Source organism: Diabrotica virgifera, chromosome 2 (genome assembly GCF_917563875.1).
Source record: "Diabrotica virgifera virgifera chromosome 2, PGI_DIABVI_V3a".
Lineage (NCBI taxonomy): Eukaryota > Metazoa > Arthropoda > Insecta > Coleoptera > Chrysomelidae > Diabrotica > Diabrotica virgifera.
In genome coordinates, this window is record NC_065444.1 from 385,010 (window position 1) to 400,627 (window position 15,618).

Here is a 15,618-nt window from a genome sequence, read left to right on the forward strand (position 1 = left end):
TTTCTCTAGTGTTTATAAAAATGATAATATAGATGTGTCAAATATGCAATACGATATTTTTGGGCAGCCTGACATTCCATTTATACAATTTTCCCTAAGCGAAGTTTATGAAGGAATTAGCTCTTTAAAAGGTAAACTGGTTAGTGGTCCGGATGGTATCCCTACGTATTTTTTGATAAATTGTAAATGTAGTCTTTCCAAACCACTAAATTATTTATTTAATTCTTCGTTAAAATTACAACAATTTCCTGTTAAATGGTGGGATAGTTTTATTACCCCTGTATTAAAAAATGGTCTGAAAAATGATATTGCTAATTATCGTCCCGTAGTATTACTTTCTGCAATACCTAAATTATTTGAACTGTTGTTATATAAACCCTTGTCATGGTATTGTAAAAATATTCTGATCGAACAACAGCATGGTTTTACGAGTGGGAAGTCTACCAACACAAACTTAATGCTTTATCAACATTGTATCACTTCTGCCTTTGAAAAGAGGTGCCAAGTTGATTCGATTTACACTGACTTTTCGAAGGCATTTGATACAGTGAACCACGATTTACTCTTACAAAAACTCGTTAAAATCGGATTTCCACACTATTTAGTGAATTGGTTGGAAAGTTACCTACAATGCAGGATTCAGTATGTGAAAATAAAATTTTTTACTTCGATTCCTATAAACGCAAGTTCTGGAGTCCCACAGGGATCACATTTGGGTCCCTTACTATTTAATATTTTCATTAACGATGTAGCATCATGTTTTAAATATTGTAAGTTTTTATTATTTGCTGATGACCTGAAATTATTTATGGAAATTTCTGAATTATCTGACTGTTTCAAGTTACAAGATGATTTAAATTACTTTATTAATTGGGCTACGAATAATGCCATGTCTTTAAATCCACGCAAATGATTTACAATAACTTTCTCGAGGTCAACAAATCCTGTAAATTTTGTTTATAATATTAATTCTGTTCCTTTAGAGAAAATTAGTGAAATCAAGGATCTAGGAGTAATTTTTGACAGTTCTTTGACATTTGTCTCACACTTAAGATCTATTACTAGTAGAGCTTTGAAAACTTTAGGATTTATAACTAGAAACTCTAGAGAATTTTCTGTTTCTACATTCAGGACTTTGTATTTATCTTTAGTACGCAGCATCCTATTGTATGTTTCACCAGTGTGGTCACCTCATTATCGATCACATATTTTATCTTTGGAAGCAGTCCAGAATAGGTTTTTGAGAACTTGTCGGTGGAGATTACATATGCCTCAATTTTATTCTTATCAGAGAATGAATAATCATTTAAAATTGTTATCTATTGAAAAAACTTTAATTATTAATGATCTTTTATTTCTTCATAATATCTTGGAGGGTAATATAACTTGCCCGGATTTGTTGGAGCTAATCAACTTTAAATTAAACACTATAAATATTAGAGATAAACCATTATTCTCAATTAGTTTTCATTATACCAACTACGGATATAATAGTCCTATACCTAGATTTCATAGACTGGGTAATGAAATTAATAAAACTACAGATCTGCTGGGAGTTAGTCAAACCAGGTTTAAGAACCAACTGAGGGAGTATTTAATGTAATTTGTTATTGTGATATATTTATTTGTTAGGAACCAACTGAGGGGGTTTTTATGTAATTTATGTAATTTTTGTATTTTATATATTTTAAGTATTTTATGTAGGTAATATGTTATTGATATATTTATTTGTTAGTAGGTTAGTGTTAAAAATGGCTATATATCTTTATATTGTAAAAAGGAGATTTTCACCAACAAATAAAATAAAAATAATTTTTAAAAAACCAAATTTGTTCCTTAATAAAACCTACAAAATAATGTTTTGTAAATCTTGATCCAATACTTAGAACAGGAATTAGTGCAAAAACATTGCAAAATAACAGGATTTAGGCAATTTTAAAACCTTTTTATATACTTGGCTTGGTTGGTGTCACGGACTCCGCAAATTTTGTAATCCATTTTAACAATAGTTCTAGACTAACTAGGTACTTGAAATTTTCAGGATAGCTAAGAGCTGACTAACAATGCAATATTTAACTGCTATTGTATGGATAAATGGATTCTTTTTTAAATTTCAAACTGTTTTAAAAATGTAATTTTTATGACATTTTATATTAACTATGATATTTGAATTCCATTTTAACGTCAGTCAAAACGTCGAGGGCCGATAGCTCAGTGCTAGAACGTTAGGCCGGAGATCTACTGGTCCTGAGTTCAAATCCTACCTCTCGCTTACCTTTTTTTTTTTATTTTTTTCATATATATTTCATTTTTTTCATACATAATTAAAACTTAATATACTTAAAATTAATATTTTATAAGTTAATTATTATATTATGCCATTGTAAACAACCGTGGTATTATAAAAAGTATTTTTTTATACTAGTGTAATTTTTGGAAAATAATCTTGAACTCGGAGGTAAACAACTACACTATGTTATTTCGAGTAGGTAATTGTGTTTAGCGTGTGTTTGTAATAAAGTTAAGAGCACTTAGGATGTTAATAAAAATCTACAATAATATATCCCATAAATAACCGTGGTATTATAAAAAGTACTTTTTTATACTATTGTAATGTTTGGAATTATAATCTGGACCTCGGAGTTTAAACTACAGTATATATTATTTCGAGTAACTGTGTTTAGCGTGTGTTTGCAACAAAGTTAAGAGCACTTAGGATGTTGATAAAAATCTGATATATCTCATAATTGGTTGAAAGACCATATTACAACGACAGAAACCGCAGCCGACTGCGTTAAGAGGAAACAGTAGCGATCAACAGGTAGCGAAAACGCGTTCCAAGATTACGGCTGTAATTTTGAATATTTTTTCGAGATATTTGGCACACGTATTCTAATATAATAAAGAACGCTTCATTAGTAGTTCCAAAATGACACAAAATCTAGGCATCTGATAAAAACAATTATTTGAAGAAAGTGTATTTTTTTGTTCTTCTTAATGGCGGTACAGGCTCGTTTTTTTAATATTTTATTTAATTACAGAGTAATTTCCACATATTAATATATTTTTCAAATTGGGCTCTGTACCGCCATTCTTTATTATATTACAAATACGTGTGCCAAATATCTCGAAAAAATATTCAAAATTACAGCCGCAATCTTGGAACGCGTTTTGGCTACCTGTTGATCGCTACTGTATCAGCTTAATAAAATAATGCAGTATTGACGCATTATTGATGCAGTATTTATACAAAAGATGACGCTACTAGTTTACTCGGTTGATGTTTACTTTTAATAGATGGCGTTACTTTTATGTCATATTAATTTCATGTTTTATTTGTGCAAACTATTGAATATTATTAAAACCTTTTTATATACTTGGCTTGGTTGGTGTCACGGACTTCGCAAATTTTGTAATCCATTTTAAAAATAGTTCTAGGCTACCTAGGTACCTGAAATTTTCAGAAAAGCTCAGAACTAGCTAGCAATGCAATATTTAACTGCTATTATACAGGGTGATTAATTAGTGGGGTAAAGCTCCGTAGATCCGTTATAGTAATGTATAGCGATAAAACTTAATATCAAAAATTGTAGCGAACTTTGAGCTACACATTAAAAAAATAGTTAGAATGTTACAGGGTGGTCGATAACATAGTGGCGGACCAAACTTATGTTTTTTTTTAAATAGTACACCCTGTATTTTATTGTATATTCGAACTCTTCATAACTTTTCCATTATAAAAATATAAAGGTTTGGTATGTTATACTGGGTATTTACAAAGTTATAACCAATTTTATATGAAAATCGTAACAAGTTCAACTCCCTGTATAAATAAAAATAAGCACAAGGGCAATGGTTTATTGAAGTCATATTATTTTACTGTCAAAATTTTCGTAAATGATTGATATTGCTAATTTTCTTTATATTGAATACAGGGTGAGTCAAAGTGCAAGTAAATTATTTTCTCAGTAATTTTAAATAGAACACCCTGTATTTTATATCTTCGAAAAGTACCATTACCATACTTTAATTTTTATATACCTAACATTGCCTAGGTGTAAATTTATTAGTTTTCGAGATATTTTCATTTTTCAGAGCAAAATTATGAATAAATACAAGTCTAAATCTTTCCAAATTTTAAGTAAGCCATGACTGAATTGTCTAAAACTGACAATTTACGATTACTGATTAATTATCAATCTATAATCAAAGTTACAATTTTTGTTATTAACTTTTATTACTATCTATTACTATAACAAATCTACAGAGCTTTACCCCACTAACCAATCGCACTGTATGGATAAATCGATTTTTTTAAATTTCAAACTATTTTAAAAATGTGACTAATGCAATGATATTTTAAAGTACGTTAATAAATCGATATCTGCTACATAAAACTTGATGGTGGCTCAGTGGCATTAGACTGCAGATCGAGAGGTCCCGAGTTGGAACCCGGCTGTTGCGTATCTTTTTTTAATTGTTTTAATAAATAATTAAAAGTTTATATACTTAAAATTATACAGTGCTAGTCAAAAGTCCCTACCCCCCCCCCTCTTATCTTTTGAACGGTTATACCTATAAACGTGAAATTTGGAGGGAGGAAATAAACGAACGTAAACTTCTTAACTAGTCATGACAGGTGACATAATAGTGATAGATGACGTTACAGAGCCACTGTGACCGATAATTTTAAATAGGACCTTATGGCAAGTGATACCTCGTTTGAAAGGTATTCAAAATACCGATTCAGTAATACTAATTTTTTTGGGTTTAAGTTGATTTTGATTTTGGTGAATAAATTAAATAAACATAATATTGTAGTTTCGCATTTAATTAATAAAAATTCAAATGTCCGCCTATGGTTTTTTTGTCAAAAATTTGACGTTTTTTAATTCTCTAGTAGTTTTTGCGTCAACGTCAACCTTTTTGATAAATAATCGTAGGCGGAACTTTGAATTTTTATTAATTAAATGCGAAACTACAATTTTATATTTATTTCATTTATTCATTAAAATTAGCTTAAACTCAAACAAAATTAGTATGACTGAACAGGTATTTTCAATACCTTTCAAACGAGGTATCACTTGCCATAAGGTCCCATTTAAAATTATCTGTCACAGTGGCGCTGTAAAGTCATCTGTCACTATTACGTCACCTGTCATGACTAGTTAAGAAGCTTACGTCCGTTTATTTCCTTCCTCCAAATTTCACTATTATAGGTATAACCGTTCAAAACATACGAGGGGGGGTACGGACTTTTGACTAGCACTGTATATACTATTTTAAACAACCGTGGTATTATAAAAAGTACTATTTTATACTAGTGTAATTTTTGGAATCATAATTATAAATAACAAAATACACCTACTAAAAATTCATATTTTCTAAGTTAATTATTCCTTCCAAACATGCTGTGTCATATAATATACAATAACAAAACCGTGATATTATAAAAAGTACTTTTTTATTATAGTGTATTTTTCGAATTTTAAGCATTTTATATCGCTAAATTATTTTATATTCTCTCCTATAAATAATAAAAAGGTTTTCTATAAAAAAGTTCTTTTTTATAAAAGTGTAATTTTTTCACTTGTAATTCAGCTGCAATAATAATAATATTTGAGTAAAATAACTTTATAAAAGTTCAAATTAAAGGAAAAACTACGAGCTTTAAAACCAAACCTTAATTCTAATCGAAATATTACTTATAATGGTAAAGATAACAACTTTATTTTTCTTTCAGAAATGAGATAGAATCTGCTAAAAAACAAGGTAAACACTTGGTACTTGCTGGATGTGTACCTCAAGGAGCTCCAAAATCATCCTTTATTCAAGGTCTAAGCATAATAGGTGTACAACAAATTGATAGGGTTGTTGAAGTAGTTGAAGAAACTCTTAAGGTGAGTGTAGTTGAATTAACAAAGCTGATTATTTTTTAAATGATTATTTTTCCCAACTACTTAGATATATCACAAGTAGAGTATTGCACCTATCAACTGTGTTCTTTTCTTTCACATATTAAGTTTTTAGCAACTTCTATGTATGTTTTAAATAATTATTCTCTTTCTATTACTAAAACTAATTTTATCCCTTCCATAAATCTTTTTTTACCAGCACTACTATTACATAACTTGCTTAATATTTCCTGTTATTGTGGTAGGGGAGCCCAAGCGGAGATTTTTGCAGTTACTCGAGCGCTTCAGAAAATCACATGGGGAGAAACCTTGTACCCTGTAAATGTATTCCTACCATAATATATTGGATATATATATATATATATATATATATATATATATATATATATATATATATATATATATATATATATCTTAATACAAAGGAGTTCGTTAAGGGGGGTCCGAAAAAAAATTAGGTATATTTTGAAACACATTAAAAAAGAAGCCACCTCTCGATAAAAAGTCGCTTATCGAAAAAATAATAAGAGGCAGAAAGTTTTAAAAACACTGTGTTTATTTAATGGTACCACAATATTAGTTTCATTGGAACGTACACAAACTTTTGAGTGGTTTAAAGGGACAAAACCCCCATAAAATTTTTATGTAAACATATTAAAAAAGAAGCTGCATCTCGATAAAAACTGGCTTATCGAAAAAATACTAGAAGACAAAAGAGTTTTAAAAACATTTTGTTTAACTAATGGTACCACAATAATAACTTAATTGGAACGTACACAAAAGTTTGGGGGGATTTAAGGGAACAAAACCCCCATAAAATTTTTATGGGGTGCACAAATTTCACTATAATTTTTATTTACTATGTTCCTGCAATAAGAATGCCAAAGGTCCATTTTCAATAAAAAATATGTAATAGTTTTCGATATATTGGAAAAAATCGATTTTCATTTTGTAACTTCAAAGGGCTCAACTTTTTTTATGTGCACATTTGTACTAAGGTAAGTTAGGTTCAATCAAACTATTTTTGGCCCCAGAATATGTGATATAATTTATGACCTGCATTTTTGTTACACCCTGTATATGCAACACAACTCTCATTAAGATTATTAAGAGGATCGGTACGTATTTTCGGCTGCAATGCTATTCAAATGGGGATTCATTTTTTTCGAATCCTGAGAAAACTAATAAGTATTTTTAAAAAATTTAAACGCAGAATGAAAGATTACGTTATTAGCGAGGGCCGAAAGTCCCTGAGAACTTCTATAATGTTTATTTTAATAAGTTACAGGGGTGAAAATCTAAGAGAAAATTTAGTGTGATTTTTAATTTCAAATATATCATTCAAAATAAACTTTTTATTTATTCTAAGGGACTTTCGGCCCTCGGTAATATCATTCTGCGTTTAAATTTTTCAAAAATATTTATTGGTTTTTTCAGGATTCGAAAAAAATGAACACAATGCCGTGGTAATATTTTCCAAATCTATCTTTGTCTTACAACGCACTCAGCCGAATATAATATTGTCAGCATATATTGTCAGTCAGACACTGACAATCAGTGACAATTTTAAATATTTGACATTGCATCGGGAATATGTTGAGTTATTGATTAAATATTATTGATATATAGTGTATTTGATAAATAATTGATTTAAGACGTGAACTTAATAAAAAGTTATTTATTGTGTATTATTTGTGGAAGATTTAAGCAGAGAATACATCAGGATAATATATTCTGTGATCCAAGTATTTTGTTGTTAAAGATGTTCAAAGTTGTAAGCGTTCCATAGTAACAATATATTATTAAATTATCACTTTAACACTTTTCCTCTTTTCTCGATTGAGTATTGTTTTTGTTGTACATATAAATTATTACAATCACTGAATACATAGTTAGTGAAAAAATTATCGTATATAATATCACAAAAGAGAAAATTTTGTCGGCAATATTTTCGACTGGTATGAAAGTTTGTTGCCTGGCAATTTTCGCGAATTAAATTTTGACTTAAATCACGAGACGTCAGTCGAGTGATTTTGTCAAAATTTCATAAGCGAAAATTACCAAAAGGCAACGAACTTGAATGAAACCGGGAACAAATTTTGCCGGAAATAATTTTCTCTCGAATGATATTCGACAAGACTATTTCACGAGAAAATTAATGCACCATGTCAACGAAATATAATCTTTATTTCTTTATTCATTTATTTATCTTTATTTATTATCTGTCATAATTTTGTCGCTGAGATTTCACGTCGTTAAGGAGTTTTGTCAGTAGGAAATGAAGCGTTGCTATGCCGTTTTATCAGTTAAAAACAGTCTATAGGGGAGTGCAATTAGAACGAAAAGATACAATGTTTCGGAAAAAATCAAACAAGGTTATATTTTTCTAAAACTTCTTTTATTAGTTTATAAATATGTTAAAGTAAAAAGTTCTACTCACAAATTTCGCCGCTAATTGTTTATTAATTGTTTAAACAATAACAATTGTTTTGTATAAATAATGTTAAGAATATGGGTGAATTCAACATTTTATTTTGATAAAAAATGTTTTTATTTTAGTTTTGATTATGCTTATGCTGAACCCGAATCTGACATTACAATTTGCAAATTTAAAATGGCGGATTCAAAATGGCGGATTTTTTCCTAAAAATCCTTAAAAAGTAGTTGTAAAATCCGAAATTTTTTTATTAAACGTGTTTGTTTACATATATGTGGATATTTTTGAGAGGTTGCTGAACCTGAATCAAATTTTGATAATTTAAATTATAAAATGGCAGATCCAAAATGGCGGATAACTTAAAAAATAGTTGTAAAATCATAATTTCTTTACAAAATGTATTTATTTCTACATATATTTCTTTTTGAGAGCTTTGATAAACCTAACTTAAATGTTAACATTATAAACTATAAAATGGCGGATCAAAAATGCGGATTTTCTAAAAAGAACATAAAAAAGAACATTTTTCTAAAACATTTATTGTCTTTATTTTTAACAGGTTGTTGAATCTGAATTAAAGATTAAAAATTTAAATTTCAAAATGGCGGATCCAAAATGGCGGATATTTAAATGAAAACAAGTAGAATCCAATCAAACATATGGAATTTCATTCTTAACCTTTTAATGGCGGCTATACGAAATATTTGGAATAAACAGCTAATATGTAAAAGGTCTATTGATTTTGACATATTTTAATAGATTTTGAAGTAAAAAAAGATATTGCTGCTGTATTTTGTCTTTATCATGTTGTTCCCATTTTGGGAACGTTGGCATGTAAGGTATTATGTATTTTCTAAAAATAAAATACTTAACTGTTTGAAAAAAGTCTAGTATTTTTATAGTACACAACACAACGCCCTTGGTTAGTGCCTTCGGGAATGTGATTCATCCCGTCAAATTTTATGTCGCTTAGAACAGGGGCAGATGGACCGCCTTTTCTTTTTCTTTGACCTGAACCTGCTTTTACAAGGGCTAGAGCAAAGTTTCTGCGAAACTCAAGGTGTGTTATATTTGCATTCTCATGTTGAAAAAAGCGAAAAGCTGCCACAACCGCCAAATTCAATCCATGAGCAAACAAGTTCCACCACCATTTTTTTGATCTAAGTCGGGGACGATAAGAAGCAGCTAAACGTTCAAAAAGGTCAACCCCACCCATTCCAATGTTATATTGTCTTATCAAATTTGGTTGAGTTACATCTTTTTATGTTCAGACTTCACTCTTCTGGTGGAATTTTGAACAGGGTTACTAGAAAGTGATTACTTGCGACTATTACAGGATAATTGTCATTCCATTTGACACAAATAACATCGCTATCTGATTTGTAATCATAGGTCCCTCGATCTTGTTTTTTGATGGTTGAGGATGAAACTAAAGGACATTTGTTGATCCTATTTTCTCGAACTGTACCACAAGCCCGTATACCGTTTTCTGATAAAGATTTCAGAAGGTAGTAGCTGGTAAAAAAATTATCGAAATATACAACATGGCTGTTCTTATTTTGCAGAATTTCTAACATAATTTTAGCTGAGTGATGGCCATGATATGGAACCATTGATTCATCAATGCTTACATGTTTATGAAAAACTCCAAACTGCTGAATATTAATTTTTTGAAAAGTGGTCAAACTTTAGCTACTTTTGAGTGAGCTAAATTAGAGTTATCACAAACGTGAAGATATCTTTTTATTATTCTGAATTTTTCACGGCTCATTGTTTTTGCAAGATTTGGAGCCTGCATATCATCTGCCGTTGACCAGTAGTCATTTTCGTCGAGTAGATGATGATATCCGCTAATCACGAGCAAGCCAATAAACTGACGAATATCTTCATCAGAAACTGTAAAATTTTGAAAAATTTTGATTCCTTCGAGCGTAAGTTTCGCTTTGATTACGTATAAAACTAATAAATTCTGGACTAAAAAACAAAGAGAATATTTTAAACTCCGTTTTACCCATATGCTCGGCTCCTACTTTAGGTGGATCTTGGGCTTCTTGCTGGATTGCCACTTTTTCAGATTTCCTCCATTTTTGTGATGCTTGACTTCCAACTCATTCTTCTTCGTCATCTGATTCGGCATCACCATCATGAATTTCTACCTCTCCAGGAACCTCTATTGGCATGTCAACCACTTCCAAAATCTGGTCCTCGTCACTAACAATATCTCGGTCTCCTGAAATGGGAGGAAGTATTACAACATCAATGTTAGAGGATAATGAGGTTTCCACATCTTCCAAAGCATCCCGTACACATGTGTTCTTCTTGAACAGCTCTATCGACTGTTTGTTATTCCTAAATTCTTATTATCACTTGAAAGGCGATTGCACTAATCGTTATTGCCCTTGAAAATTTACGAACTAACAGAAACGACATTATAATTTATTAGGGTATATTAGGTACTCAATGATGCCAACGTTCCCATTTTGGGACATGGCTAATTCCGACAATTTTTTTCAAAAAGTAATGAAAGAATTCAAGCGCAGTATAAACTATTTACTAAGGTAGTCATTTGGCTACCTTACTTGAAAAAATAATAGCAATAGAATAATTTTTGCCGACTTGATGACAAAAACCGTAAAACGAATCAAAAAATTGAATTTTTGTGCTTTTTACTTTTTTTTTAAGAAAATGAACCCAAATCTAAGTAAAATTTTTTGATAAACTAGCAAGCCCCTTACCTTTACAAAACATTATGTAGTGCGATTTACAAAAATAATTGCATAAACAATCCTAAAAAAATGTTTTAATAGGTGTTCCCAAAATGGGAACGTTGGCAGTTAAAAGGTTAAAAAAAAGATAAACCAATAATTTTCACAATAATATTAAAAATTAAAATGTATTAGAAAGAATATTAAAAAAAAAAAACAAATTTTCGATTAGAAGGATGTAATTACATATCGGGACATAGTTTTTAAATCCAAACAACTTTCCTTTATAAAAATTTTCGATATTGTGAAATATAAAGGTATTTTACTCATGAGTGAAATTCATATTTTTTGACATACTTCGTACAAAATTAACAAAATTTGATATTTGATGATTGTATCTTATGTTATATACGATGTGTAGAGTATTTTATAAAGAATAACTTTTTTTCGTAAAGCTGATATTAAAAAAATTATCAATAGGTTCCAAGTTACGCAGACATACTGTATAAGAGCTAAAAAAAATTTTTTTTGTTGAACATTTATTATTGTTGAAGCTTATTATTAAATGTATTTTAGGCAAGTTTTACAGAAAACAGTTTTGATCACTCTGTATATACATTTATTCAGCTGGTAATTTTCGGTTTTTGTATTACATTTTTGTTATCTTTCTTAGTTTTCTCAAAAAGAAATTATTTATTTCATTTTTAAACTAAAATGATTCAGTGTTTTTTAAAGATTACATCCCAAGCTTTAAAAAAATAGCAAACAAATTGTATTACATTTATTCAAATTTGAGTAATACCGTCTTAAAATGGTGGGAATTCTGTAAAACTACGAAGTTTTCAAAAATTACATTTTTTGAGACATCCTATTATTTGAATTAAATTTTTGAGTTTTTTTTTTAACAAAACATCGTTTAGTAAGATGATTGAGAGGTAAGTTGTGCAAATTTGAGAGTTTTATAAGTAAAATTGTATTAGTTACACATGTTTAAATCATTTTTAAACAAAATTCATGTAAGGCTCACTTTCCGCCCACACCGTACTTATGTCCATAAATTTTATTTCTTTTTATTACAACCATAAGATAGCTTATTTCATCTTATTTCATGTCCAATTTGTAAAATTTCTTTTGATCCATTAGTTAAAGAATTACATTAAAAAAACTCAACCGTGCACTTCTTACAACGCTAGTTTACAGTGCGCCAATGTGTGTGAGAAGGGTGACTTTAGCGTTATAAATAAAAAATTACAGAAGCTAGAGATTTAATTTTAGAAAAATCTTTATATAAGGTTTTTTTTTGTAAAATTTTCTGAATTTTTCAATGGGCAAGTCAGTTTTTTTCTAAAAATTATATTTTCGGAGTTATTTAAAAAAACATCCAACTTCGCTGTTCATTTGTTTAATAAAAAATAAAGCACCCACTTCTCGAGTAGAACTTTTTGATATGTTGTTTATTAAACATTTCTTAATGAAATTACAAAAAGTTTTATCTTGTTTGATTTTTTCCGAAGTGATAATCTGAATGCACTCCCCTACTAGTGAAATAGTCACATTTATTAACTGAATTAATAATTTGCGATTATAAAAATAACAGTTATCCAAGAACATTCAAAACACATCTCTTTAAATTAATGATGACATTTTCAAGTAGAATGACATTCTATATAGTAATATTTACATATCCATACAGTGTGAATTTTACTACACGTAATTTGCCGTGTAAAGACAGAAAAAGTAGGGATACACGTAAAATATTTGCGAATTATGTACCCATAGCCTTAAAGCTGCTTTGAAATGATTTTTTAAGGGCAACACAGTAAAATTGCTTGGTACCAAAAAAGAAAACGGCAAGAAGATGGGAGGTGCTTCTTTGCTTTTACCAAAAGTTAGGAGGAATCCACTCATAGAAATTATAGCTATAAATACCGGATGCCTCAACCAATGTACCTATTGCAAAACTAAACATGCCAGAGGAGATTTAGGTAGTTACCCACCCGAAGAAATCGTTGCTAGAGCAAAACAAGCTTTTGAAGAAGGTGTAGTTGAGATCTGGTTGACCTCAGAAGATACAGGTAATATTTTCCATAAATATTTTAGATTCAAACCACTTCGTCTTTCTTTTTCTAATTTTAGGTACCTATGGAAGAGATATAGGTACGTCACTACCGGAACTCTTATGGAAATTGGTAGAAGTGATACCAGATGGATGTCGGCTTCGGTTGGGTATGACCAATCCTCCTTATATTCTCGAACATTTAGAAGAAATAGCAAAAATAATGGCTGATTCTAGAGTGTATGCTTTTCTTCATGTACCAGTACAATCCGCTAGTGATGCTGTTTTAGGGGATATGAAGAGAGAATACTGCAGAAAGGATTTTGAACATGTAGTAGATTTCTTAAGGGAGAGGTAATAATCATTTAATAATTAGGAAACAGAGTGTTTATGAGCGCCATCTCCAAAAGTCACAACATATCACTAGTATGCCCTAGATACAAAAAGAGACATTTGAGATGTTATGTTTTCTCTATATCATTGTACGGAGCGGAGGCATGGACGCTTACAGACACCACTATTAAAAAACTTTAAGCATTTGAGATGTGAACAAGGAAGTTCTAGGAAGAATGAAGAAGGGATCGGAGATTGTGTTTACCATCAAACGCATAAAACTGCAGTATCTGGGACACTTTATGAGAAATCAGCACCGTTACTCTCTGCTGCAGTCCATATTGCAAGGTAAAGTCAAAGGTAAGCGAGGACCCGGTAGAAGGATAATATCATGGCTGCGGAATTTGAGAACATGGTTTAAGAAAACCTCAATGGAACTGTTTCGAGCCGCAGCGAGCAAGGTTATGATTGCCAATATGATTTCCAACATCCTAAACGGATAGGAACCAGAAGAAGATGAAGAAGAGTGTCTATAGAATGCACTGGAAGGATTCAGAAGATTGGATGAATAGAGGAGTTGCTGACGATTCGTTATTCCATCAAACAATATAAACATATAAAATTAAAAAACATAAAATAAATTAATATATTTACCTGATTTATATTTTAGAGTACCTGGTATGACGATAGCGACGGATATAATTTGTGGATTCCCTACAGAAACCGAAAAGGACTTTGAAGAAACCTTGGACTTATGCCAAAAATATCAATTCCCCAGCCTTTTCATCAATCAATTCTTTCCCCGACCTGGAACACCTGCAGCACTGCTTCCAAGGATACCAACTCAAGAAGTTAAACAAAGAACTAAAAGGTGAGTACATTTATTGTAAATATAATACATCTTCAGTCAATAAGTCCCTTCCCAGTTCTAAGTCCTAACCTTCAACAGCACACTATTAAAAGATTTATGTCATTAGGATTATTATTTACCGAGTTACAGTGTTTGAAGTGACGCTACTTTTGTGTTTTTTATAAACAATGAATTCACAGTAATTTCGTGTGTTAATTTATCAGTTATTTGATGAGAAAAAATACCGTCCAAACTGATAGGGCAGTCAATGAGGGTATTTGGCTCCGAATTTCATCCTACTACATCGATTTACTTGATATTTTCACAGTAAGTAGGGAAAAGCTCAAGGATTTTTGAAAAAAGTAAGATCAAATTATAGAGCGCATTTTTAAATTTCCTTAAAAAACTTCCTTTTTCTCTCCATGTAACTCGAAAATGATAAGAGATACGAAAAAAAGAGTTTTTTTAGATAAAAATTTCGTTTTTATTTTTCATTACTGTATCTGTTATCATTTTCAAGTTACATGAAGGAAAAGGAAGATTTTTAAGATAATTTAAAAATGCTCTCTATAATTTGATCTTATTTTTTTCAAAAACCATTTCTTTAAACTCGTCCAACTTTTTAAACATAGAAATAACACTACAATAAAAGGCATTGTAGACGAAAAATGATGCATTTTCATTCTGGTGGATGGGGGTTAAAATTATTTCTCATTTTTTCTTAAAATACATTAGTTATCAATTTTGTTTGCACGATATCTCGCTTAGTTGGAATGTAATTTACCTTTAATATTGCTCATTTTAAAGGTCATTTCAAGCACTATAAAAAGTATTGTATTCTCTGTTATTTCAAGTTGAATACACCAATTTGAGCATGTAGCAAAAAACAAAATTTTTCACCTACCATATCTTTTTGTATTATAACTAGAAGATTTATGAAAGCAAGTGTGTCTTTGTTTTTATAACCTACAAAAATGTTTTATACAGTTTTTTTAGTTAGATGCATATTTTTTAAGGTATTGAAAAAAAAACCGTTCGAAAAGGTGTTATGTTTCAATGAAAATGGTAAATTTTCAACCACGAATAACTCAAAAAGTATCGAGTTTTCAAAAAGAAATTATGAAACAGTTTTTGCTTAGAATTAGGTTCTGTAGCGAATTCCGTGGTTATCTTACCAAACAAGGAGAACCACCCCCAAGATAAAAGCACACATCGGCATATGGTAGACTTTGAATTAGGAGATAAGTAGAGGCTATTTCCAAAATTTCATTAAAATCCATGCAATAGGATAGAATTCGGAGGTAATATCCTATTCTTGCTCC

At 30.1% G+C, this 15,618-nt stretch overlaps 1 protein-coding gene across 2 annotated transcripts in view; it reads left to right on the forward strand.

Annotated features, from left to right (window-relative positions):
* The window catches only part of LOC114335672 (threonylcarbamoyladenosine tRNA methylthiotransferase), a 39,098-nt gene that overhangs the window by 10,301 nt on the left and 13,179 nt on the right, over positions 1-15,618 (forward strand). For both annotated transcript variants that reach the window (XM_028285950.2, XM_050643282.1), the window contains exons 5-8: positions 5,744-5,900; positions 12,868-13,132; positions 13,194-13,467; positions 14,117-14,317. In XM_028285950.2, the coding sequence (XP_028141751.1) occupies positions 5,744-5,900; positions 12,868-13,132; positions 13,194-13,467; positions 14,117-14,317 (897 nt within the window). The remainder of the gene's footprint in view (positions 1-5,743; positions 5,901-12,867; positions 13,133-13,193; positions 13,468-14,116; positions 14,318-15,618) is intronic.